The 26093-nt window shown below is 45.6% G+C and overlaps 1 protein-coding gene across 2 annotated transcripts in view; it reads right to left on the bottom strand.

Moving 5' to 3' along the window:
* Window positions 1–26093, bottom strand: part of LOC140469631 (protein crumbs homolog 2-like) — a 184144-nt gene that overhangs the window by 54700 nt on the left and 103351 nt on the right. For both annotated transcript variants that reach the window (XM_072566321.1, XM_072566322.1), the window contains 3 exons: window positions 24518–24657; window positions 9609–9791; window positions 1084–1197 (listed from right to left, as the gene is read on the bottom strand). In XM_072566321.1, the coding sequence (XP_072422422.1) occupies window positions 1084–1197; window positions 9609–9791; window positions 24518–24657 (437 nt within the window). The remainder of the gene's footprint in view (window positions 1–1083; window positions 1198–9608; window positions 9792–24517; window positions 24658–26093) is intronic.

The raw sequence follows: 26093 nt of genomic DNA, 5'->3' as shown, positions 1-26093 counted from the left end.
TGCATGATGTGTGCTTGTTCTAACATTTATTTGTCAGCTAAGACAATTTATTTTTCCTCTTAGTTAAACAATACAGCTACTACTCTGAATTCATGCTGAAATCTTTATGCAGTTCTTGTACAACTGCTCCAGTAACAACACCGACTCTGAAAATTGTCCTGAATACAGTCATTTCTCCAGATTCTACACTTTGCTCAATTTACTTTCAGATACCGAGAATAGCTTTTTAAACATATGTTAAAGTCAAAGACAGAGAATATTTCATTTCAATTTGGTGCGAAATGGGAAATTCTTTAAGTTAGATAACCTACACTATTTTAAAACTGCCACCTCTAAGGCTCTGACTATCTTGCAGAACAACATCACTTCAAAACAAAGTACAAAGCTCACTGACAGTGCTTATAATTTGTATTTATTGCTAAATTGTTCATTGTCTGACAGATGCTGAATTTTTTTCCATTTGAATTAGATTATCTTGAGGAGTGCTACATACCAGTGTGTTTTTTTTTGTGTGTGGTTAATTACTGGGACAAATTTTAAAACACTGAATGAAGGCCTTATTGAATATTGTAGTAAGAAAATCTCATCGTTTATATTTGCAAAAGCAATTACTGAATAGCTGCTCATCAAGGATAGATGTGGGTCATGGTAAGTCATATCTCATTTGAGTGGTAAAAACAATGACTGCAGATGCTGAAAACCAAATACTGGATTAGTGGTGCTGGAAGAGCACAGCAGTTCAGGGAGCATGCTGCTTGTTGGATGCTGCCTGAACTGCTGTGCTCTTCCAGCACCACTAATCCAATATCTCATTTGAGTGGCTGGTTACAAGTGGAGAGACTGGGAGAAGAGAACTTACTTTAAACAGATGGAAAAGCATTGCAGCAGGTTTGTTATTATTTCACCTCTTCAAACTTAAATGTTGAAAGTCTTATATTCTGACTGAATCTGTACCCAATTCTTGAGACATGCACATAAATAATGACCACACAGACCAGGAAGCATCCCACAGCTGTGTATATGTCCCTTCGTAAGGAACAAAACCCTTTGGGAAGAAATACTCTGAAACACTGGGACTATTACCTGTAAATCCAGGGGCACAATGGCACTTGAATCCATTGTTTTGATCTTCACAAGTGCCTTTATTCATACAAGGACCAGATTCACATTCATTGATGTTCACTGAGCAATGTTCTCCTTTCAGAAAAAAAACAGAATGATTGAAACTCTTGTTACATTAAAAAAATTCTTAACAGTCTACAGGGTGAATTATCACCTTCACATGACCTGAGTCAGAAATCATGTGTTGAAAATAATAGTGAATGGTTTCTTTGAACAATGTCAAACACAAAGCAGTCTAGGAATGAGCAATAAATCATTCTTATATTGGATTATTGTACCATTCTGATTATCTGTTTATTCCCTACGGAGGTAAATTATCACCATTTGCTAAATTCCAAACTGGACAGGACAGAAATAAAATATCGAGAAAATGGTTAAGTTTTGATACTTGCTTTACACCTTATTGTTAAGTGTCCTAATAATAAGAAACAGAACTGGAAGGCAAAAATAATTGTATTTGAAAAAGATAAGACTTCTGGTGTTATTTCAGAAACGTCCAGGAATCTGATTTAGAGAGAGAGAATATTCAAAAGAGGTATAGTTTATTGAATGTGCTTCACCAGCATAATACAAGAATAGTGTCACTAGAATTTTCTAGAAGTGTCTTGCAAAATGGTCACCTTTGTTAGAGGCCCAGAAATCTTTAGGGTGGATTCTAGCTGCAACTACTTTAGTAGATCAGTGAAGGCTCACTGATTGATCTACTATGAACTGATTCAGTCAGAGATGACTGAAGCTATGATTTGGACAAGGCTTGTGACCAGAACCCTGAGAAATGACACTAGGAAATCAGCATTTTCAAAAAAATGTACAAATAAGTATTTATTGTTTAGGACAAGTTAAGTTCCAGCCCATGGAAATTAGCACACATGTTTATTGTGGTATTATTTGGACCTGAATAATTCTCATCTATATAAAAGATTGTAGCTGTTAGCCTGGGATTTATGATGATAAATGGACTATTTCAGCCCATTTGTTGTCATATGAACTACATTTATTAATTGTTACATAATGTTGCCTTGGCACCGTTGTTAGGACCTTGATGAAGGTGACCGTGAATGTTGAACGAAAATATTCTGGTTTGGAGCAAGTTGTAATGATCTGGAATTCACTGCCTGAAGAGTGGTAGAATCAAATTCAAAATTTACTTTCCAAAAGGATGAGATATACACTTGAACAGGAAAGCTTTGCTGGGCTATGTGAAAGGAGCAGGAGTGTGGAATGATTGGATAATTCCGTCAAAGATCCAACACAGGTATGATGGGCTGAATAACATTCTCATGTGCTGTATCTTTCTACAACTTCAGGATTCTAATTTTGGTCATTTCATCCTCAGAATAGGTCAATCTTTATGCTAGCTTAGTGCTCTTGCTGTGAGACATTGTATGGGGAAACTACAGCATTGTATCTAAGAAAGTAAGGTGTATTGTTTTTGCTGAGTAGAAAAAGGGATAGACCATTGTCCTTCCTTAAAATTCTGCACTTTTAAAATTAGTTTCCTAAAATATCAGATGGACAACATTCAGGTGTTAAAATATGTAAACTTGATTCATGTTCAGTGGGCAAATTAATAAACAATTTATAGAATGCCTATTTACATCACAAATAGAATACACAATTCACTTTAGTGAAATCTTGGATAATTTTGAAAGGTTTTGATTTTGAAGAAGATAACATTGTTCTGGTATTTAAAGCTGGAAATAGTAGCTTTATATTTGATAACAGATAAACTGCTTCTGGCCAGCAATAATCCAAAAGGTTTTAATCCAAATAGCTGTTCCCTTTACCAGGCATTAACAATAAAACCACATACCACATATACTTAAATAGTTGATCTCTCATAAAGATCAACCCTCAAAAAAATCCATGCTCCTTCTTATTAGCATCTGCTGGATATTGAAGTGAAACTCATTCTGTTGTAAACCTAATCATTTGAAAGTGTTCAGCTCCTCATAACTGGGTGCATCAGCACGTGTTGTCAAAGTTCCCACCTCATTGCTACATGTTGTGTTCCCATCCATCCTACCCTCTAATATGACAATACGGCATCATGAAGGAACGACAGATACATATCTGTCATCCCAGCTGATGATAATGGTGGACAGATCTGATTCCAGACTGAAACCTGACTTAAGTATCGTTTTGGTAATTTGATTGAACATATTCACACAGGCTGTCAAAGTAATTTTAACAAAAGAACTGTTGTACAAAACAAAGTTTTATATATATAGAAGATTTTGAAAGATCTTATCATAAACAACAAAAGAATGATTTAGCCCCTTTTCTCAGCAACATCCTTTACAGTCGTTCAATTCCAATGAAGTATCAGTTCTATCTTCATTTTATCCACAATAATTAGATCACAAGTATCTCCTTTCAATGACTTTCTGCATATTCCCCAGATGTGAGTCTGACCACAACTGTTTCTTCCTGAAATACACAGACAGGCCAACTCATTGACTACTATGGAGTGGCTAAAACAGTTCTAATGACCTAAAGACTTCCACAAACTGATAACCATCTTTCTGCTGGAATGGGTTTTTTCTTCTGAACTTGACCTGCTTGTGGTTATCTGTCTTTTCTGTAGGTCATAAAAATTTCATTTAGTAGACACATGAACAATTATCTCACCAGGTAACAACCAGTTATGTAACATGTTCTCTTGGAAAGGATGTTTTGAACTATCTGTTCAAAATGACTATGACATTTTCTTTATAAAAAATCAGACCTCCCATCTCTGACTATCAAAACCTGTTTACCTCTATTTTAAAGTCTAACCTCTCAAAATAATAATATAACAAGCTTTAATTACGCAGCTCAGTTCAAATTAATTTTGTTGAGGTTGCAAGGTTGCAGCTAGAGATTTCAGAACATGAAATAAGAGCATTACAGATTGGGGAAAGCTCTCTGCACAGATCAGACAGAAGTCTAAGAATAAACACATAAACAGAGGAGAACCTTGCATGTGGTCATGTTTGGAAATGGCGTCACAAAACCCTCAATGAAAAGTCACAAGAAAGGTTTTCTTGTTTTCTTATCTAAAGCTTTGTTATGAAATAAATAAGAATTTAATCTTTGTGAATTTCAAAGCCATCCCTGGATGGTGTATCAAATTTGTGAAGAAAATGGCTACAAAAAAATTATTATTTTATAAATAATATTCAATAAGGTAAATACATTTTGGCTCTGTCTGCACTAGTTTTGGGGTAGAGTTGGCAGGAACTTTCTCTGACTTGGGTATCTGTGGCCAACTGGTGTACTATCATGAACAGTGATGTTTATGTGAGTTCTATGATGGGAGAAGGCAGACTTCAATCCCGAAAACAAAATTACTTAAGTTGACCTCTGCTTTCTGGATAAAAATAGAACCTCAGAAACATAACTTTTATGTTGTGGTTCTGTTCGTCGAGCTGGGAATTTGTGTTGCAGACGTTTCGTCCCCTGTCTAGGTGACATCCTCCGTGCTTGGGACCCTCCTGTGAAGCACTTCTGTGATCTTTCCTCTGGCATTAATAGTGGTTTGAATCTACCACTTCCGGTTGTCAGTTCCAGCTGTCTGTTGCAGTGGCCGGTATATTGGGTCCAGGTCGATGTGCTTATTGATTGAATCTGTGGATGAGTGCCATGCCTCTAGGAATTCCCTGGCTGTTCTCTGTTTGGCTTGTCCTATAATAGTAGTGTTGTCCCAGTCGAATTCAAGTTGCTTATCATCTGCGTGTGTGGCTACTAAGGATAGCTGGTCATGTCGTTTCGTGGCTAGTTGGTGTTCTTGGATGTGGATCGTTAGCTGTCTTCCTGTTTGTCCTATGTAGTGTTTTGTGCAGTCCTTGCATGGGAATTTGTACACTACAGTGGTTTTGCTCATGCTGGGTATTGGGTCCTTCGTTCTGGTGAGTTGTTGTCTGAGAGTGGCTGTTGGTTTGTGTGCTGTTAGGAGTCCGAGTGGTCGCAGTAGTCTGGCTGTCAGTTCAGAAATGCTCTTGATGTATGGTAGTGTGGCTAGTCCTTTGAGTTGCGGCATGTCCTCATTCCATTGTCTTTCCCTTAGGCATCTGTTGATAAAATTGCGCGGGTATCCGTTTTTGGCAAATACATTGTACAGGTGTTCTTCTTCCTCTTTTTGCAGTTCTGGTGTACTGCAGTGTGTTGTGGCTCTTTTGAATAGTGTCTTGATGCAACTTCTTTTGTGTGTGTTGGGGTGGTTGCTCTCGTATTTAGGACTTGGTCTGTGTGTGTGGCTTTGCTGTATACCTTTGTGGTGAATTCTCTGTTAGGTGTTCTCTGTACCATCACGCCTAGGAATGGGAGTTGGTTGTCTTTTTCTTCCTCCCTAGTGAATCAGATTCCTGTGAGTGTGGCGTTGATGATCCGGTGTGTGTTCTCTATTTCTGTGTTTTTAATGATGACAAAGGTGTCATCCACATATGTGACCCAGAATTTGGGTTGGATTTGTGGTAAGACTGTTTGTTCTAACCTTTGCATTACCGCTTCTGCTATGGATGAGCCCATGGGTGTGCCGTTGATTTGTTCATATTTGGTTGTTGAATGTGAAGTGTGTTGTGAGGCACAGGTCCAGTAGTTTGAGTATGTTTGTTGATAGGTTCAACGTCCTGTTGTCTGTTCTGTATGTCTAGCAGGTTGGCTATTGTTTCTCTGGCTAGGGTTTTGTCGATAGAGGTGAACAGTGCCGTTACATCGAATGAGACCAAGGTTTCTTCCTTGTCTATGTGTATATTTCTGATGATGTCCAAGAATTCCTGTGTTGACTGTATAGAGTGTCTGGATCCGCTGATCAGGTGTTTCAGTTTCTGCTGTAGTTCTTTAGCCAGTTTGTGTGATGGTGTCCCTGGTAGTGATACTATGGGTCTGAGTGGGATGTCTGGTTTGTGCACTTTAGGTAGTCCATAGAATCTGGGGGTGTTGTTGCTTTCAGGTTTCATTCTTTGGAGGTCAAAGACAATATGCAAAGGTTAGAACAAACAGTCTTACCGCAAATCCAACCCAAACTCTGGGTCAGATATGTGGATGACACCTTTGTCATCATTAAAAACACAGAAATAGAGAACACACACCGGATCATCAACGCCACACTCACAGGAATCCGATTCACTAGAGAGGAAGAAAAAGACAACCAACTCCCATTCCTAGACGTGATTGGACAGAGAACACCTAACGGAGAATTCACCACAAAGGTAAACAGGAAAGCCACACACACAGACCAAGTCCTGAACTACAAAAGCAACCACCCCAACACACACAAAAGAAGTTGCATCAAGACACTATTCAAAAGAGCCACAACACACTGCAGTACACCAGAACTGCAAAAAGAGGAAGAAGAACACCTATACAATGTATTTGCCAAAAATGGACACCCGCGCAATTTCATCAACAGATGCCTAAGGGAAAGACAATGGAACGAGGACATGCCGCAACCCAAAGGACTAGCCACACTACCATACATCAGGAGCATTTCCGAACTGACAGCCAGACTACTGCGACCACTAGGACTTATAACAGCACACAAACCAACAGCCACTCTCAGACAACAACTCACCAGAACGAAGGACCCAATACCCAGCATGAGCAAAACCAATGTAGTGTACAAAATCCCATGCAAGGACTGCACAAAACACTACATAGGACAAACAGGAAGACAGCTAATGATCCGCATCCATGAACACCAACTAGCCACGAAACGACATGACCAACTATCCTTAGTAGCCACACACGCAGATGACAGGCAACATGAATTTGACTGGGACAACACTACTATTGTAGGACAAGCCAAACAGAGAACAGCCAGGGAATTCCTAGAGGCATGGCACTCATCCACAGATTCAATCAATAAGCACATCGATCTGGACCTAATATACCGACCACTACAACTGACAGCTGGAACTGACAACCGGAAGCGGCAGATTCAAACCACTACAAATGGCGGAGGAAACCTCACAGAAGCGCTTCACAGGAGGCTCCCAAGCACTGAGGATGTCATCTGCAACACAAATTCCCAGGGAAATTATGATGCGTTGAGGCATGACTTAGGATGTGTGGATTGGAAAAGTAGATTCCAAGGCAAGAGCGTAATTGATATGTGGAACTTGTTCAAGGAGCAACTATTGAGTGTCCTTGATAAGTACGTACCTATCAGGCAGGGAGGAAAGGGTCGTGTGAGGGAGCCGTGGTTTAATAGGGAGTTGGAATCCCTTGTTAAATGGAAGAGGGCGGCCTTTGTAAAGATGAGGCGTGAAGGTTCAATAGGGGCGATTGAGAGTTATAAGGTAGCCCGGAAGGACCTGAAGAGAGAGCTAAGAGCAGCAAGGAGGGGACATGAAAGGTCCTTAGTTGGTAGGATTAGGGAAAACCCTAAGGCTTTCTATAGGTATGTTAGGAATAAAAGAATGACTAGGGAAGGAATAGGTCCAATCAAGGATAGTAATGGGAAGTTGCGTGTGGAGGCTGAAGAGATTGGGGAGGCGCTGAATGAATACTTTTCGTCAGTATTCACTCAGGAACAGGACATTGTTGTCGATATGAATACTGAGGCACGAATAAGTAGAATGGATGGCTTTGAGATATGTAGAGAAGAGGTGTTGGAAATTCTGGCAAGGGTGAAAATAGATAAGTCCCCTGGGTCTGATGGCATTTATCCTAGGATTCTCTGGGAAGCAAGGGAGGAGATTGCAGAGCCATTGGCCTTGATTTTTGTGTCCTCTTTGTCGACAGGAGTAGTGCCAGAGGACTGGAGGCTAGCAAACGTGGTTCCCTTGTTCAAGAAGGGGAGTAGGGATAGGCCAGTGAGTCTCACTTCTGTTGTGGGCAAAGTCTTAGAGAGAATTGTAAGGGATAGGATTTATGCACATCTGGATAAGAATGATGTGATCAAGGATAGTCAGCATGGTTTTGTGAAGGGCAGGTCGTGCCTCACAAACCTTATTGAATTCTTTGAGAAGGTGACTAAGGAGGTAGATGAGGGGAAAGCGGTAGATGTGGTATATATGGATTTTAGTAAGGCGTTTGATAAGGTCCCCCATGGTAGGCTACTGCAGAAAATACAGAGATATGGCATTGAGGGTGAGTTGGAGGTTTGGATTAGGAATTGGCTCTCTGGAAGAAGACAGAGGGTAGTAGTTGATGGCAAAGGTTCATCTTGGAGTGCCGTCACTAGCAGTGTTCCGCAAGGATCTGTTTTGGGACCATTGCTGTTTGTCATTTTTATAAATGACCTGGAGGAAGGGTTAGAAGGTTGGGTGAGCAAGTTTGCGGATGATACGAAAGTCGGAGGAGTTGTAGACAATGAGGAAGGATATGGCAGGTTACAGCGGGATATAGAGAAGCTGCAGAGCTGGGCAGAAAGGTGGCAAATGGAGTTCAATGTAGCTAAGTGTGAAGTGATTCACTTTGGTAAGAGTAATAAAAAGATGGATTACTGGGCTAATGGTAGACTACTTGGTAGTGTGGAAGAGCAGAGGGATCTTGGTGTCCATGTACACAGATCTCTGAAAGTTGCCACCCAGGTAAATAGTGCAGTGAAGAAGGCATATGGCGTACTGGCTTTTATTGGTAGAGGAATTGAGTTCCGGAGTCCTGAGGTTATGCTGCAGTTGTATAAGACTCTGGTGCAGCCGCATCTGGAATATTGTGTGCAGTTTTGGTCGCCATACTATAGGAAGGATGTGGAGGCACTGGAACAGGTGCAGAGGAAGTTTACCAGGATGTTGCCTGGTATGGTAGGAAAATCCTATGAGGAAAGGCTGAGGCACTTGGGGTTGTTTTCATTGGAGAAAAGAAGGTTTAGGGGTGATTTGATAGAGGTGTACAAGATGATTAGGGGGTTAGATCGGGTTGACAGTGAGAACCTTTTTCCACGTATGGAGTCAGCTATTACAAGGGGGCATAGCTTTAAATTAAGGGGGGGTAGATATAGGACTGATGTTAGGGGTAGGTTCTTCACTCAGCGAGTCGTAAGTTCATGGAATGCCCTGCCAGTAGCAGTAGTGGACTCTCCCTCTTTATGGGTATTTAAGCGGGCATTGAATAGGTATATGGAGGATAGTGGGTTGGTGTAGGTTAGGTGGGCTTTGATCGGCGCAACATCGAGGGCTGAAGGGCCTGTACTGCGCTGTATTCTTCTATGTTCTATGTTCTATGTTCTAACCACAACGAGCACCCAAGCTACAAATCTTCTCAAACTTTGAATATGAATTTGTACGGTATAAAACTGCTCACATACATTCTGTAAGTTCCTCTAGAATGTTTAGGAGCATTAGTAATGAAAGGCACCATTACCGTTATTCAATATTTTCACCTCAACCTCTAAGAAGAGGCACCAAGAGTTGAATATTAAAATCAATGCCCCCTTGGGAAGCAAATTAATTTGCAATCTCCAGTGTAGTGAGTGTCTGCAGGGAGCTGGCTGTATTTTCTGTATTCTACACCATTTCTAAATCTGAAATCGTCATTTTAGGTTTCAAGTTTAGGCTGACCTGCAAACCCACTTCGACAAAGGCAAATATAGCCAGATGCATCAGCATAACTGAAAGTGGGTTTGAATTGTGAGAAACGGCCATAATACTTCTGAGTGGAGCGTTCCAAACATGTGCCATTATTTAAACAAGGCTTCATTGCACATTCATCGATATCAACTTCACAGTACGATCCAGTGTAACCTGTTGGAATGGAAACAAACCACAAACTTCAGATCTTTGTATTACAATGATTCACAACTTTCAATGAATTAAGACCCTGAGAGGATTAATCCAAGCACTGTGACCAGCTTGAAACATTATTCATTTTAGCACTCTGAAAACAGCACTAAAGGAATATTATTTGCACAACAATAAACAACAGTGGTAAAGAAATGTGACTGTTTGGCGCATTAGCATCAAGTTCCTCACTACAACTGAGACAAACAGGAGGTTAGAGAAATGAGAATGGAGATAGAAGCCCAAAAGCCCATTCATTTTATCATAATTATCTTGGGTTCTCTCTTGCATCCATCCATCAAAACACATAGTGACCTTAGTTCGGAGCATGGTGTTTTGAGCAAGATGGAAGCAGTGCACTGTCTTTTTCTAGTGCCTGTAATCCATAGGTTGCAACATAAATGTTATTACTTTATCTGATTGTCAATGTGGCTGGTTGTATGCTTTCTTTCTATTTGACTTAAAAGATAAATATCTAAACAGTTTATTTAATTATTGACTCGTCATAAACAAAACTTATTAAATGATTATGCAAAACTGGTTAACACACAAAATTTGGAATATGAAAATATAAATGCCTATCCGTAAATAGCCCAAAACACATGAACAAATAATTCCATATAGACCACATCTACCATTCTGCCTTCATCAATCTACTTTGCTACCTCTTCAAACTCAATCAAGTTAGTGAGACTCGGTTTCCCATGCACAAAGCCATGTTGAATATTCCTAATCAGTCCCTGCCTTTCCAAATGCACGTAAATCTTGTCCCTCAGAATCCCCTCCAACAAATTATCCACCACTGACATCAAGCTCATTGGTCTATAATTCCCTGGCTTTTCCTTACCACCTTTCTTAAATGACTGAGACTGCCATAGTGTTATTGGTTCAGATGGAGAGGAATTTGTTAAGTGCATACAATAACTTTTATTCAATATCTGGATGTACCTACCATAGAAAGAGCCCCAAAATATGACCTTCACCTAGGAAATAAGGGCAAGTGACTGAGTTGTCAGTGTGGAAGTACTTTGGGGCAAGTGTGTTGAAAGTGTTAGGCTTTCAAAAGTTGTTTGGGGGGTGGCTGTTCACAGGCAAATGGACGGCTGGAGTGTGGGAGGTCTTTAAAAATGAAATAACAAAAGTCCAAAGGTAGTGTATTTCTATTAGTGCAAAGAGCAAGGTTGGTATGTGTGGGGAATGCCGAGTACAACAGGACCTTGTTTAGATGGGCTGATGGACCGAGGAGTGGCAGATGTACAGTTTAATATATAGCTGCCACTCCTATATTTAGCTGCTTATGCATTTCTATAGCTATACAGAGGAATCTCAATTATCCAAATATCAATTATTCGAATTTCAGATTATTCAAAGTGAATCTCAAGGTGCCAGTAGAAAAACTAAGTCAAAGAGCTATTTCAACCCTGATCAGTGTCTTTTGTTTACAGGTACAATGATTAAAAACAAACTCCGCTCACCGAAATGCTGCCGAGAACAGTCCTGGACAATCCAGGTACTGTCTCTAAATGACTGACCTCCTGCCCTCTCTCTCTCCCCCCGCACTTACCCTGGAGTTCTACACAGGGGTGAACCCTAAACACCCCACTCCCAGATAATTGTGTATATATATATAATATATATATATATGCGCTATTTGGAGGCTGACACGACAAAGACCGCAATAGTCTTACTGTTGGTGTACAGTCCAGCTGCCCTTGGTGGGGTGCGAGAGGGAGGGGTTGGGTTGGGGTGGGGTGTGGGCAGGCAGGGTTGAGGGCAGGTGGAGAGCTGGGGGCAGGGACTCGCACGCGGTGTGCTGCTGCTGCCTAGTCTCCTGAACGGGGAGTAGATTTCACAGAAAACTCCAAGCCCCAGAGGAAATCAATTAACCGAATAATCAATTATCCAAACAAAATAGTGCCCGTCCATCTCGTTCAGATAATTGAAGTTCCTCTGTATGCCTTACTTCAACTTCTGATACTTAGATCATTTAAACAAAGCTAAACTCTTGACAAAGCATTGACAATTATGTTGTTTCATGCAGTGTAAGCAATAAAGCAGTAATAGCAAGCTCCACATCAAAATTTTGACTTGAATTTTTGAAGGCTGAAGGACTATGATCAGGATATGAAGCCTGCTGCCATGACAAACATATGCCTCAGAGCTGTTAGCAATCCCATGCCCTGGTCTTCCACCAAAGAATATCTTTTTTTGGCATTTTAGAAAAGTGTTTCACTGGTTTATTTATGGTTGACTTATCATAGAATGTCTCATCTTCCGCCTCGGAACACTTCAACCCCAGGGCATCAATGTGGACTTCATCAGTTTCCTCATTTCCTCTCCCCCCACCTTACCCCAATTCCAACCATCCAGCTCAGCACTGTCCTACCTGTCAATCTTCCTTCCCACCTATCCACTCCACCCTCCGCTCTGACCTCTCATCTTCATCTCCACCTCCATCTACCTGTTGTACTCTTAAATACCTCCCCCTAGTCCCACCCTCTCCCATTTATCTCTCCACCCCAGTGGTTCCCTGCCTCATTCCTGATGAAGGCCTTTTGCCCGAAACGTCAATTTTCCTGCTCCTCGGATGCTGCCTGACCTGCTGTGCTTTTCCAGCACCACTCTAATCTAGACTCTGATCCCCAACATCTGCAGTCCTCACTTTTCCCTCATCACAGAACTGTACCTATCCTAACTCACTAGTATCAAGTTAAAAATCACACAGGTTATAGTCCAATAGGTTTATTTGAAGCATTAGCTTTCAGAGCACTTTTAGAATGGGTTTCAGGTTTCAATTAATTAATATGTAATTCCTAGAAACTCCTTTAAGTCACCTTCCTGAAATAACTTAAGGTTTTATAACAAAAAGTGGCAATAGGTGTCACCCGTAACCCATTCTAAAAGATGAAAGACTTAACAATCTAGGTTTGTTCAATATGTCATTTCAATTGTATGACACTGTAATCTTTTGCTATAAATTCTGTGTCTTATGTTCTTATTCTCCACAACCACCTGATGAAGGAACAGTGCTCAAAAAGCTAGTGCTTCCAAATATACCTGTTGGACTATAACCTGGTGTTTTTTGCCTGATTTTTTACCTTTGTCTACCCCAGTTCAATGTCATTTTCACTATCACTTTCACCCTGATGGGCCTTACTACTTGACATACCTATACTTGCTTATCAACCTCTTGGTGCTGATATTGTTTCAATATATGACACCGTCAATGCTTTTGCTGATAATCTGAGATGTCAATCAAATGAGGTTCCTTCACCAATCCTTGTAACTACTTTATATAGACCATGGACCCATGGTTTTCTTTGTAAAAGCAATACTAAAATCTCATCCCCTCTTGAAATGTTCAGGATTAGATTAGATTAGATTCCCTACAATGTGGAAACAGGCCCTTCAGCCCAACAAGTCCACACCGAACCTTCAAAGAGCAACCCACCCAGACCCGATTCAGTGCCCATTTGTGATGTTCTGAAGTGTTCTTACATAGAACACTCGACTCTACTTTACAGACTCCTTTAAACTGCTTCCAAAATGCAGATACAGAGGAATTACTCATCAGTTCTAGAAAACTCTTCTCTAAAATTAGTTTTAGAGGATCACTTATCTCATGCCCATAAACTAGCTTAAAAAATACAGTGAAACCAGTCGACTCATTAGAGAATCTCTGGCAAATAATAGAAATACTAACCACTTGGCCCAATCAGGAGGACATTCATGACAGTATGTTGCAATCATTATTTTCAGTTTTTGGTGGGACCTTTCATTACAGTTGGGGGTAGTATGCTACATATTTAATCTTTGTTCATTCACAATAACCATAAACCTCTGGAAAATTCTTGACCTAACATTGGAACCTTGATCCAACTGCATCTCCATCCATAACCTCAATTGAGTGAAAAACTGGGTTAACTTCTCCATAACAAAATTAGCAGTGATTGTTCTCAAGGATAGAGCCCCTGGGAGTTGAGTGATCATATCTATGATTGTAAGTGCTTGCTAGTGTCCCACTTTTGTTTGAGGTAAAGGTTTGACACAATCTACTACTCACACCTTGCTACATCGTTCTTCGAAAACAGGTATGGGAATGAGAGGTGCCCGATTGATTGCATGTTGTGGTTTTCTCACCACCTTGTATGTATGGCACATTTTACAAAAGAATACCATGCCCTTTTGAAGATCCGACCAGTAAAACATTGGCTTATATATGTTTGGGTCATCCAGATCTCCACATGTCCAACATAGAAATTCAACAAGTTATCCTCAATATTTATGGGTGAACTCTGCCCGCCAACCAGAATCAGTGTCATAGAGGTGTACAGCACGACCCTTTGGTCCAACCCATCCATGCTGACCAGATGTCCTAAATTAATCTAGTCCCATTTGCCAGCACTTGGCCCATATCGCTCTAAACCCTTCCTATTTATATATCAACGCAGGTGCCTTTTAAATGTTATAATTGTACCAGCCTCCACCACTTCCTCTGGCAGCTCATTCCACACATGTACTACACTTTGCATGAAATATTTCCCCTTGGGTCCCGTTTAAATCTCTCCCCTCTCACCATAAATCTTTGCCCCCTCGTTCTGGACTCTCTCAACCCAAGGAAAATACATTGTCTATTTATCCTATCCATGACCCTCATGATTTTATAAACCTCTATAAAGGTCACACCTCAGCCTTCGGCCCTCCAGGGAAAACAGCCCCAGCCTCATCAGCCTCTCCCTACAGCTCAAACTCTCCAACCCTGGCAACATATTTGGAAATCTTTTCCGAACCCTTTCAAGCTTCACAACATTCTTCCGAGAGGAGAGAGGCCAGAATTGCACACAATATTCCAACAGTGGCCTAACCAGTGCCTGTATAGCCACAACATGACCTCCTAATTCCTGTACTCAATACTCTGACCAACAAAGGAAAGCACACTAAATGCTTTCTTCACTATCTTATCTACCTGAGACTCCACTTTCAAGGAACTATGAACCTGCACTCTTTGTTCAGCAACACTCCCCAGGATCTTATCATTAGGGTGTATAAGGCCTGCCCTGATTTGCCTTTCCAAAATGCAACACCTCACATTTATCTAAATTAAACTCTGTCTGCCACTCCCTGGCCCCTTGTCTCATCTGATCAAGATCCCGTTGTAATCTGAGATAACCTTCTCTGTCCACTGCACTTCCAATTTTGGTGTCATCTGTAAACTTACTAACCATATCTCCTGTGTTCACATCCAGATCATTTATTCAAATGATGAAAAGTAGTGGACCCAGCATCGATCCTTGTGGCACACCACTGGTCATAGGCCTCTAGTCTGAAAAGCAACTCTCCACCACCACCCTCTGTCTTCTACCTTTGAGTTAGTTCTGAGTCCAAGTGGCTAGTTCTCCCTGTATTCCATGTGATCTAATCTTGCTAACCAGTCCACCATCAGGAACCTTGTTGAACACCTTACGTTGATATAGATCATGTCCACTGCTATGCCTTCATCAATCCTCTTCGTTACTTCTTCAAAGATTGAATCAAGTTAGTGAGACAGGATAACCACGAACAAAGTCATGTTGACTGTCCCTAATCAGTCCTTACCTTTCCAAATCCTGTCCCTCAGGATTCCCTGCAACAACTTGCCCACCACCGATGTCAAGCTCCCTGGTCTATAGTTCCCTAGCTTTTCCTTATCACCTTTCTTAAATAGTGGCAACACGTTAGCCAACCTCCAGTCTTCTGGCACCTCACCTATGACTATCGATGATAGAAATATCTCAGCAAAGGGCCCATCAATCATTTCTCGAGTGCACAAAGTTAAAAATCACACAACACCAGGTTATAGTCCAAACAGGTTTAATTGGAAGCACTAGCTTTCGGAGTGCCACACAACCACCTGATGAAGGAGCAGCACTCTGAAAGCTAGTGTGCTTCCAATTAAACCTGTTGGACTATAACCGGGTGTTGTGTGATTTGCAACTTTCTTTTGGCCACCTCATCTGCTTAGCTGCTTTTTCAAAGGAAATGAAACATGCCTGAGTGTCCCTCTCATCAGAGTCTGGGAGCACTTTTGAAAGTATAAAGAGCTCCCCATTTGACTTGGAAGGAAAACAGAAGACAACATCGACAATCCACCAGCCTTACCATATTGTCAAGCCTGATCTCAGACTTACTCACACGTTAGTTTAGTCTCTTAGCACTTTACATTGTAGCTCAGGGACACCAAGACTTGTATACTACTGCCACGTTACTTTGAGTGTGGAGACACTTCTACACAGAATTGGCTTTCACTTGCTTTCTTAATGCTTGCTCACTTTGCGTTTCCCTGGAGCTGGCAATCTCTGTCAACTTTACATTGCTTTATTAGCACAGACTTACTCACACACTGACGTCTGGCCTCCCAGTCACTGTCTGTCATATTGCTTCTTTGTATTACATAAGGTCTTCAGTGTTGAGTTAAAGGCTGCTGGAGGGAAGAGACAGACAGCCTGTAATACTGGGGAGCAGGTCAGTCGACAGGATGGCATGTGGAATAGTGTTTCACCAACGATAGACTTTCATGGAGCAAACACACTGTACAGCTTCAAGCACATGGCCAGATGTGAAAGTAAGTGGGTAGCAGACCTTTGTAGGCTGAAGTAGGGACTATATTCTGTCGGGGGTCAGCAGTCAGTCAGGGAGGGACTGTGGTCAGTTGGGGTGTTGGGGCCACTGCAGTCAGTCAGGCGGGAGTGTATTGTCAGAGGGGTTGTGGTCAGTTGGGGGTCTGCAGTCAGTTTGGGGGCTGTGTCAGTCAGAGGGACTGTGGTCAGTTGGGGGTGGTTGTGGTCAGTTGGAGAGGCTGCAGTCAGTCGGAGGGGCAGTGATCAGTTAGGAGGGCAGTGGTCAGTCAGGAGGGCAGTCGTCAGTTGGAGGGGCTGTGGCCAGACAGGGGTGCCATGGTCAGTTGGGGAGTCTGTGGTCAGTCGGAGGGGCTGTGATCAGTCGAAGGGGCTGTGGTCAGTCGGAGGGGCAGTGGTCAGTCAGAGAGGCTGTGGTCAGTCAGAGGGGCAGTGGTCAGTCGAAGGGGCTGTGGTCAGTCGGAGGGGCAGTGATCAGTTAGAGAGGCTGTGGTCAGTCAGAGGGGCAGTGGTCAGTCGGAGAGGGTGCGGTCAGTCGGAGAGGGTGCGGTCAGTCGGAGAGGGTGCGGTCAGTCGGAGGGGCTGCGGTCAGTCAGAGGAGCTGCGGTCAGTCGGAGGGGCTGCGGTCAGTCGGAGGGGCAGTGGTCAGTCGGAGAGGGTGCAATCAGTCGGAGGGGCTGCGGTCAGTCGGAGGGGCTGCGGTCAGTCAGAGGGGCTGCGGTCAGTCAGAGGAGCTGCGGTCAGTCGGAGGGGCTGCGGTCAGTCGGAGGGGCAGTGGTCAGTCGGAGAGGGTGCAATCAGTCGGAGGGGCAGTGGTCAGTCAGAGGGGCAGTGGTCAGTCGAAGGGGCAGTGGTCAGTCGGAGGGGCAGTGATCAGTCAGAGAGGCTGTGGTCAGTCAGAGGGGCAGTGGTCAGTCGGAGAGGGTGCGGTCAGTCGGAGAGGGTGCGGTCAGTCGGAGAGGGTGCGGTCAGTCGGAGGGGCTGCGGTCAGTCAGAGGAGCTGCGGTCAGTCGGAGGGGCTGCGGTCAGTCGGAGGGGCAGTGGTCAGTCGGAGAGGGTGCAATCAGTCGGAGGGGCTGCGGTCAGTCGGAGGGGCTGCGGTCAGTCGGAGGGGCTGCGGTCAGTCAGAGGGGCTGCGGTCAGTCAGAGGAGCTGCGGTCAGTCGGAGGGGCTGCGGTCAGTCGGAGGGGCAGTGGTCAGTCGGAGAGGGTGCAATCAGTCGGAGGGGCAGTGGTCAGTCAGAGGGGCAGTGGTCAGTCAGAGGGGCAGTGGTCAGTCAGAGGAGAAGTGGTCAGTCGAGGGGCAGTGGTCAGTTGGGGGTGCTGTGGTCACTCAGAGGGGCAGTGGTCAATCAGAGGGGCTGTGGTCAGTCGGAGGAGCAGTGGTCAGTCGGAGAAGGTGCAGTCAGTCGGAGGGTCTGCGGTCAGTCAGAGGGGCTGTGGTCAGCCGGAGGGGCTGTGGTCAGTCGGGGGGGCTGTGGTCAGTCGGGGGGGCTGTGGTCACTCAGAGGGGCAGTGGTCAGTCAGAGGCACAGTGATCAGTCAGAGAGGGTGCGGTCAGTCAGAGGGGCTGCGGTCAGTCGGAGGGGCTGCGGTCAGTCGGAGGGGCTGCGGTCAGTCGGAGGGGCTGCGGTCAGTCGGAGGGGCAGTGGTCAGTCAGAGGCACAGTGATCAGTCAGAGAGGGTGCGGTCAGTTGGAGGGGCTGCGGTCAGTCGGAGGGGCTGCGGTCAGTCGGAGGGACAACGATCAGTCGGAGGGGCTGCGGTCAGTCGGAGGGGCAGTGGTCAGTCAGAGGCACAGTGATCAGTCAGAGAGGGTGCGGATAGTTGGAGGGGCTGCGGTCAGTCGGAGGGGCTGCGGTCAGTCGGAGGGACAACGATCAGTCGGAGAGGGTGCAGTTAGTCGGAGGGGCTGTGGTCAGTTGGAGGGGCTGCGGTCAGTCGGAAGGGCAGTGGTCAGTCAGAGGAGAAGTAGTCAGTCAGAGTGGTTGTGGTCAGTCAGAGGGGCTGTGATCAGTCGGAGGGTCAGTGGTCAGTCGGAGGGTCAGTGGTCAGTCGGAGGGTCAGTGGTCAGTCAGAGGAGAAGTGGTCAGTCAGAGGAGAAGTGGTCAGTCAGAGGGGCAGTGGTCAATCAGGGGGCTGAGATCCGTCGGAGGGGCAGTGGTCAGTCAGAGGGGCAGTGGTCAGTCAGAGGGGCTGTGGTCAGTCAGAGGAGAAGTGGTCAGTCAGAGGGACAGTGGTCAGTCGGAAGGGACAGTGGTCAGTCGGAAGGGCAGTGGTCAGTCAGAGGGGCTATGGTCAGTCAGAGGGGCTATGGTCAGTCGGAGGGGCAGTGGTCAGCCGGAGGGGCTGTGGTCAGTCGGGGGGGCTGTGGTCACTCAGAGGGGCAGTGGTCAGTCAGAGGCACAGTGATCAGTCAGAGAGGGTGCGGTCAGTCAGAGAGGGTGCGGTCAGTCAGAGGGGCTGCGGTCAGTCGGAGGGGCTGCGGTCAGTCGGAGGGGCTGCGGTCAGTCGGAGGGGCTGCGGTCAGTCGGAGGGGAAGTGGTCAGTCAGAGGTGTAGTGATCTGTCAGAGGGGCTGTGGTCAGTCGGAGGGGCAGTGGTACGTAAGAGGGGCTGTGGTCAGTCGGAGGGGCTGTGGTCAGTCAAGGGGCTGTGATCAGTCGGAGGGGCTGCGGTCAGTCAGAGGGGCTGCGGTCAGTCAGAGGGGCTGCGGTCAGTCGGAGGGGCTGCGGTCAGTCGGAGGGGAAGTGGTCAGTCGGAGGGGCTGTGGTCAGTCGGAGGGGTTGTGGTCAGTTGGAGGGGCTGGGGTCAGTCAGAGGAGGTGCAGTTAGTCGGAGGGGCTGTGGTCAGTTGGAGGGGCTGTGGTCAGTCGGAAGGGCAGTGGTCAGTCAGAGTGGTTGTGGTCAGTCAGAGGGGCTGTGGTCAGTCAGAGGGGCTGTGATCAGTCGGAGGGACAGTGGTCAGTCGGAAGGGCAGTGGTCAGTCAGTGGGGCTGCGGTCAGTCAGAGGGCCAGTGCTCAGTCGGAGGGACTGTGGTCAGTCGGAGGGGCAGTGGTCAGTCAGAGGAGAAGTGGTCACTCAGAGGGGCAGCGGTCAGTCAGGGGGCTGTGATCAGTCGGAGGGGCAGCGGTCAGTCAGAGGAGAAGTGGTCAGTCGCAGGGGCAGCGGTCAGTCGCAGGGACTGTGGTCAGTCGGAGAGGGTGCAGTCAGTCGGAGGGGCTGTGGTCAGTCAGAGGGGCTGCGGTCAGTCAGAGGGGCAGCGGTCAGTCGCAGGGACTGTGGTCAGTCAGAGAGGGTGCAGTCAGTCAGTGGGGCTGCGGTCAGTCAGGGGGCTGCGGTCAGTCAGAGGGCCAGTGCTCAGTCGGAGGGGCTGTGGTCAGTCGGAGGGGCTGTGTTCAGTCGGAGGGGCAGTGGTCAGTCAGAGGAGAAGTGGTCACTCAGAGGGGCAGCGGTCAGTCAGGGGGCTGTGATCAGTCGGAGGGGCAGCGGTCAGTCAGAGGAGAAGTGGTCAGTCAGAGGGGCTGCGGTCAGTCAGAGGGGCAGTGGTCAGTCGCAGGGGCAGCGGTCAGTCGCAGGGACTGTGGTCAGTCGGAGAGGGTGCAGTCAGTCGGAGGGGCTGTGGTCAGTCGGAGGGGCAGTGGTACGTAAGAGGGGCTGTGGTCAGTCGGAGGGGCTGTGGTCAGTTAGAGGGGCAGTGGTCAGTCGGAGGGGCTGCGGTCAGTCGGAGGGGAAGTGGTCAGTCAGAGGTGTAGTGATCTGTCAGAGGGGCTGTGGTCAGTTGGAGGGGCTGGGGTCAGTCGGAGGAGCAGTGGTCAGTCGGAGAGGGTGCAGTCAGTCGGAGGGGCTGCGGTCAGTTGGAGGGGCTGCGGTCAGTCGGAAGGGCAGTGGTCAGTCAGAGGAGAAGTAGTCAGTCAGAGTGGTTGTGGTCAGTCAGAGGGGCTGTGGTCAGTCAGAGGGGCTGTGATCAGTCGGAGGGACAGTGGTCAGTCGGAAGGGCAGTGGTCAGTCAGTGGGGCTGCGGTCAGTCAGAGGGCCAGTGCTCAGTCGGAGGGGCTGTGGTCAGTCGGAGGGGCAGTGGTACGTAAGAGGGGCTGTGGTCAGTCGGAGGGGCTGTGGTCAGTCAGAGGGGCTGTGGTCAGTCAGAGGGGCTGTGGTCAGTCAGAGGGGCTGCGGTCAGTCGGAGGGGCTGCGGTCAGTCGGAGGGGCTGCGGTCAGTCGGAGGGGAAGTGGTCAGTCAGAGGTGTAGTGATCTGTCAGAGGGGCTGTGGTCAGTCGGAGGGGCTGCAGTCAGTCAGAGGGGCTGCGGTCAGTCGGAGGGGAAGTGGTCAGTCAGAGGTGTAGTGATCTGTCAGAGGGGCTGTGGTCAGTCGGAGGGGCTGGGGTCAGTCGGAGGAGCAGTGGTCAGTCGGAGAGGGTGCAGTCAGTCGGAGGGGCTGTGGTCAGTCGGAGGGGCAGTGGTACGTAAGAGGGGCAGAGGTCAGTCAGAGGATCTGCGATCAGTCAGACGGGCAGTGGTCAGTCAGAGGAGAAGTGGTCAGTCAGAGGTGCAGTGATCTGTCAGAGGGGCTGGGGTCAGTCGGAGGGGCTGGGGTCAGTCGGAGGGGCTGGGGTCAGTCGGAGGGGCTGGGGTCAGTTGGAGGGGCAGTGGTCAGTCAGGGGTAGACTGTCACACTCTATCAAGGAACTTGTCCTATTTTTGTCCAAGGGGTTGGTAACAGTCAGCCAAGCACTCGATGCCCTCTGAATCTGGAGATCTGTGTCTGGGATTGGCACAGGGTCACTCTGTAGGTCAGATGGATGCAGTCAGTCCGGGAACTGCAGGCAAGTCACTCAGGGTGCTGTAGAGATGTCAATCTGTGGCAATAAGGTGAGTGAGGGGTGGACAGGTAGTGGTGATGCCCTAAGGTGTTCCCACTGACTGAGGAGGAAGGTCAAAGAGCAGGAGGATGAGGTGGGTGAGAGCTGTTGCTTGGGTATGTTGTGTGCAATAGTGAGAGCTGTCATCCTCGAACCATGATGAGAGCTTTGTACAGAGACAGAGTTTGAGTGCAGGATGGCCCTGTGAGTGTGAGGTCGCAGAGAGAAAATAGCAGCACTTGCCCCTTCGGAGAATAGAAGGTCACTGACCTTTTCCCTGCACTGCCAGGAGTCCCACTTCAGCTAGGAGACCACACTGTCCCAGACTGCAGCTTGGGTCCAGGATGGCTGGCTCTGGTGCCCTCCTCTCCACTACCCTGTCTCCAGGTGCCTAGAACCAAAGCAGGGAGTGAGCTTTGCTTTCCTTTAGACCAGTGAGATGACCAAGCAGCACAGTCTGAGGACTGGTTCCTGCCTCACAATTTCTGAAGTGAAGTGCAGGTTAACTTTACATTTGATGCAATGACATGAACACAGGAAGATCCCAGCCCAGGCCATATAATGCCCCGTGAGAGACATCCAGGAATCAAAATGCACAATTAGAGATGGGTAGATAAATGTCGTGGAAGACTAGAATAGAAGGGGAGATAAAGGTGTCAGATTGGACCCACAACAAGAGGTTACCTCAGAAACTGGAGATCTGAGTTGGGAAGCTCTTTTCCTTCTCCAGGCTGGTCACTAACTAAATCAGAAGGTGCAAGCTGATGGTCATAAACCCAGACACAGGCATCAGCGGTTATTGCAAGACATGTGATTTGCAAGAAATGTCTTGCTTAAAAAATATTCAATATCCTTTCATTGACCCCTTTAAAAAAACACAATCTGGGCATCCACAATCCTTCAAATTCATATCTTCAGAAGTGCTTAAATATGAAGCCACTGTGACAGTAGAAACACATAATAAGATCAAATAAACCCCCGCGCCTGAGCAAGCTCACAGGTAATTCATGACTTATCTATATCTTAACTCCACCTACTTTCCTTGATTCTAGAAGGCTTCACATCTTTGCCTCTAGCACTCTTAGTTTTAATTCTTAGTTCACCAAGCCTGACAGCCTGACAGTGTGGTCACCATAGGCATGTTCTTCACACATTAACAAACCTGTTTTTTCGTTTGGTGTAGGTAACTAATGATGACTTGTGCCTTACAGGTCTGGTCATGGAATCCCTCAAGCGAGGAAAGAAGTCATTCAGTTCATCGAGTCTGCACCGACCCTCCATAGCACATCCCACCCACGCGCACCCCCTATCTCTACATTTCCCATGGCCGATCCACCCAACCTGCACATCTTTGGACTGTGGGAGGAAATCGGAGCACCCGGAGGAAACCCACACACTCGGGGGAAACATGCACACTCCCACACAGACAGTCATCCAAGGCTGGAATCGAACTCAGGTCCCTGGTGATGTGAGGCAGCAGTACCAATCACTGCACCATGCCACGCTTGGCCACCTCGTGGTTTGTTAAGTGCTCAGTCACTCGGTTCCCTTGTAATAGATTCTCAGAGAATGGAATGATTCACAGAATATTTGTGTCCACAAGGCCATCCGAGAAACCTTTTTTTTAATTATTCAGTGACCTTCCTGATGTCAAAACAGTACCGAATCACAGGACAGTTTTACCATCTTAATTCATGGGTGCAGAAAGAACATCAATTGTTTCCTGTATGATTCTTTGCTCCCAAGTAAAGGGAGGCTAGATCTCAAATTAACCATAAGGCATAGAAGCAGTCCAATCAGGCCATTGTGTCTGTTCTGCCATTTCATTAGATAATGGCTGATCTGATAACCCTCAATTTCACTTTTCTGCCTTTTCCCAATAACCCTCAATTCTCTTACTGATTAAAAATCTGTGTCTATCTCAGCCCTGAACATACTTAATGACCTAACCTCAACAGTTCTCTGTGATAAGAAAATTCCACAGATTCACTATCCTCAAAGAAGTTCCTCCTCATCGTTGTCTCAAATGTGCCACCCCTCATTCTGAGATTGTGCACTCTGATCTTAGACTCTCCCAAAAAGGGAAACAACTTTTCTTCATTACAGTTCATATGTCACTGTCTTTGATCTGATTGGATGCTGATGAATTTGTTTTGTTTTCGCGTTTTCTGTTCATACTAAAGAAAAAGTTAGTTTGAAAACCATCACATCCTACAGTTGGCAATTTATACCAACTCTTGATGGGAACACATCTTTGTATTAATGGTCGCACAAAATGTAGAGTTTCAACCCCATCCAGATGGTCATGGCAAGCAGACCCTGAGCTCCAGGTTGACATTCAGTGTGATACACATCTCAATGGGTTGTCCCTTCAACATATAGGGCTCATCACATTATTGGGTCATATAAAGATGGCTGCAGCTCTAGAAAGTGCATTCAGATTGTGGCCTCATGTTGTTAACCAGCCTCCAAATCCTTCTGCTCCAAGGTGGGTAGCACGGTGGCTCAGTGGTTAGCACTGCTGCCTCACAGCACGAGGGACCTGGGTTCAATTCCACCCTTGGGTGATGGCGTAGAGTTTGAAGATTCTCCCCGTGTCTGCATGGGTTTCCTCCCACAGTCCAAAGATGTGCAGGTCAGGTGAATTGGCTATGTTAATTTGCCCATAGTTTCAGGGATATGGAGGCTAAGTGTGTTAGCCATGGAAAATGCAGAGTTACAGGGATTGGATGGGATGTTCTTTGGATGGTTGGTGTGGGCATGATGGGCTGAATGGCCTCCTTCCATACTATATAGATCCTATGATCTAAGTCTAAGGTGTAAAAGTTAAAAGAAAGCTTGTTTGGAACTGTGATTCCAATTAGAGCACTTCTCAAGTCAAAATATCTGATCCTCCTCAATGACGAGGAGGAACCTGTTCTCAGAGGATAGTGAATCTGTGGAATGCTTTACCACAGAGAACTGTTGAGGTGAGGTTATTAAGTATGTTCAAGGCTGAGATAGACAAAAAAATCAAAAAGCAAATTAATTGTATGACAGTTAACAAAGATGCTGGTCAATCTACAATTTTAATAGTGGCTTTTACAGAATAATCTCTGTAGATAGTTGGCAAGGTAACAATGATGTTAGCTTTCTGGGAGAATTTGAGTCAGTGTAGGGTGGGTTTAATATTCCCCAACACCTCCCTCCTCTTGTTCCTCTGTTAGTGACAAACTCACCAGCCCAGCAGAGACAAGTGTAACTCTTCACTCCTTCCAGACACGTCCCATTGTTAACACATGGATTGGATGCACACTCCGGAATATCTATCTCGCAGTTTGTGCCCATAAATCCTGTTTCAGTGCAGTCACACATGTAACTACGGGAACAAAGTGGAGCATGTGAGTATTAACTCTATTTCAGTAAATAAAGTGAAGGGACATATACTTTAAATGATGATGGTAGGTCATGTTGAGGCGAGCAATTGATTTTATTCCTTATGAAAGAACGCTGTTCTTTTGGCAACAGTATCTCAGTGACCTCTTGCACTTTGTCACAGCTTCATATTCATATTTTGAGTTCCCCTCATCAAGATCCACCAATAAAGGAAATAGTACGGTGAGTGAGAAGCATATGAGCCAATTACCTCTGTCACCAGCTTACTGCTTATTGGCACAGGTCTGAAAGTAGGCCCTTCATTGACATTTTGACTCATGAATAATGTGAAGAGTGTTGCGGAATATTTAACTGCACACAATTTAAATTCCACAACACTTTTTATAATGCATTACTAAACCTCTTTGTGAAATTGCTATAGTGAGTTAATATTACTTATTCCCCGGAGGTAGATAAAACCAACTTTGAGCCAACTTGAGGGAACTGTCAGTAAATTACAGCAGGGCAACATTTGGAAGAAATTATCCATCATATATCTCAGGTTTAGCAATGCATTATAATTATTCCAAAGCAAAGTTCCAAGCAGCATTTTCAAAGATTTTCTACGTTAAAATGGTCTGTGATTCTATGTTAGGATCCATTACAGAACAAATCGCTTTTGAAAATAAAATAGTAGTGTTTGAAAGATGAACAGTCATCCTGCCGAATGAAAATACTGCCCCAGAGTGCAATTTCACCCACAGATATGTGGATACATGTAGGATGCATCTGATCAGTCAAGAATGGTATATATTGATGAAATAAATGGCACAATCATGTGATGATACCCACATCAGTCAACACAAATGTAATTTCATTGAGGACCCAACCTCAAGCTGTTTTGACCGTAATTATGCACTGTTTTCTCTCCTAAGAGGTTAGGTAATGCAAAATGATACAATTCTTCTCCCATTTCCTTACCACAACCCTCACACACCAGGCCTTGCCAACACACAGGCTGCTACTACAGCTGACCCAATGTCTGTCACTAATGGTCCCCATTAGCAGCTATTGATTTACCCAGGCTGACCTCTACCCATTCCTTTGTCTGCCTAACTATTGTTCTCTTTGATCTTCATTCCACCTGCTGTTTGCTTCTCCCCTCTACCCCATATACACCAATGTTTTCTTAGCTGCAATCAGTTCTGAACTAGGGTCACTCGACCTGAAATGTTGACTCTGCTTTCTCTCCACAGAAGCTGTTGAGTTTACCCAGCAATTTCTGTATTTATTTCCAGAATCCACAGTTCTTTGTTATTTTTTCTTATCAGGTAATTTCTACATGATCATGAACATGCTCTCTTATCCTCGTAACTCTCAGTGGAAACAGCAATAGCTGATACTCTGGCCAACCTTCACCTCATCTTATCCATTTGGCTC

Source organism: Chiloscyllium punctatum, chromosome 49, assembly GCF_047496795.1.
Source record: "Chiloscyllium punctatum isolate Juve2018m chromosome 49, sChiPun1.3, whole genome shotgun sequence".
Lineage (NCBI taxonomy): Eukaryota > Metazoa > Chordata > Chondrichthyes > Orectolobiformes > Hemiscylliidae > Chiloscyllium > Chiloscyllium punctatum.
This window is presented reverse-complemented; position numbering and strand designations above follow the sequence as displayed.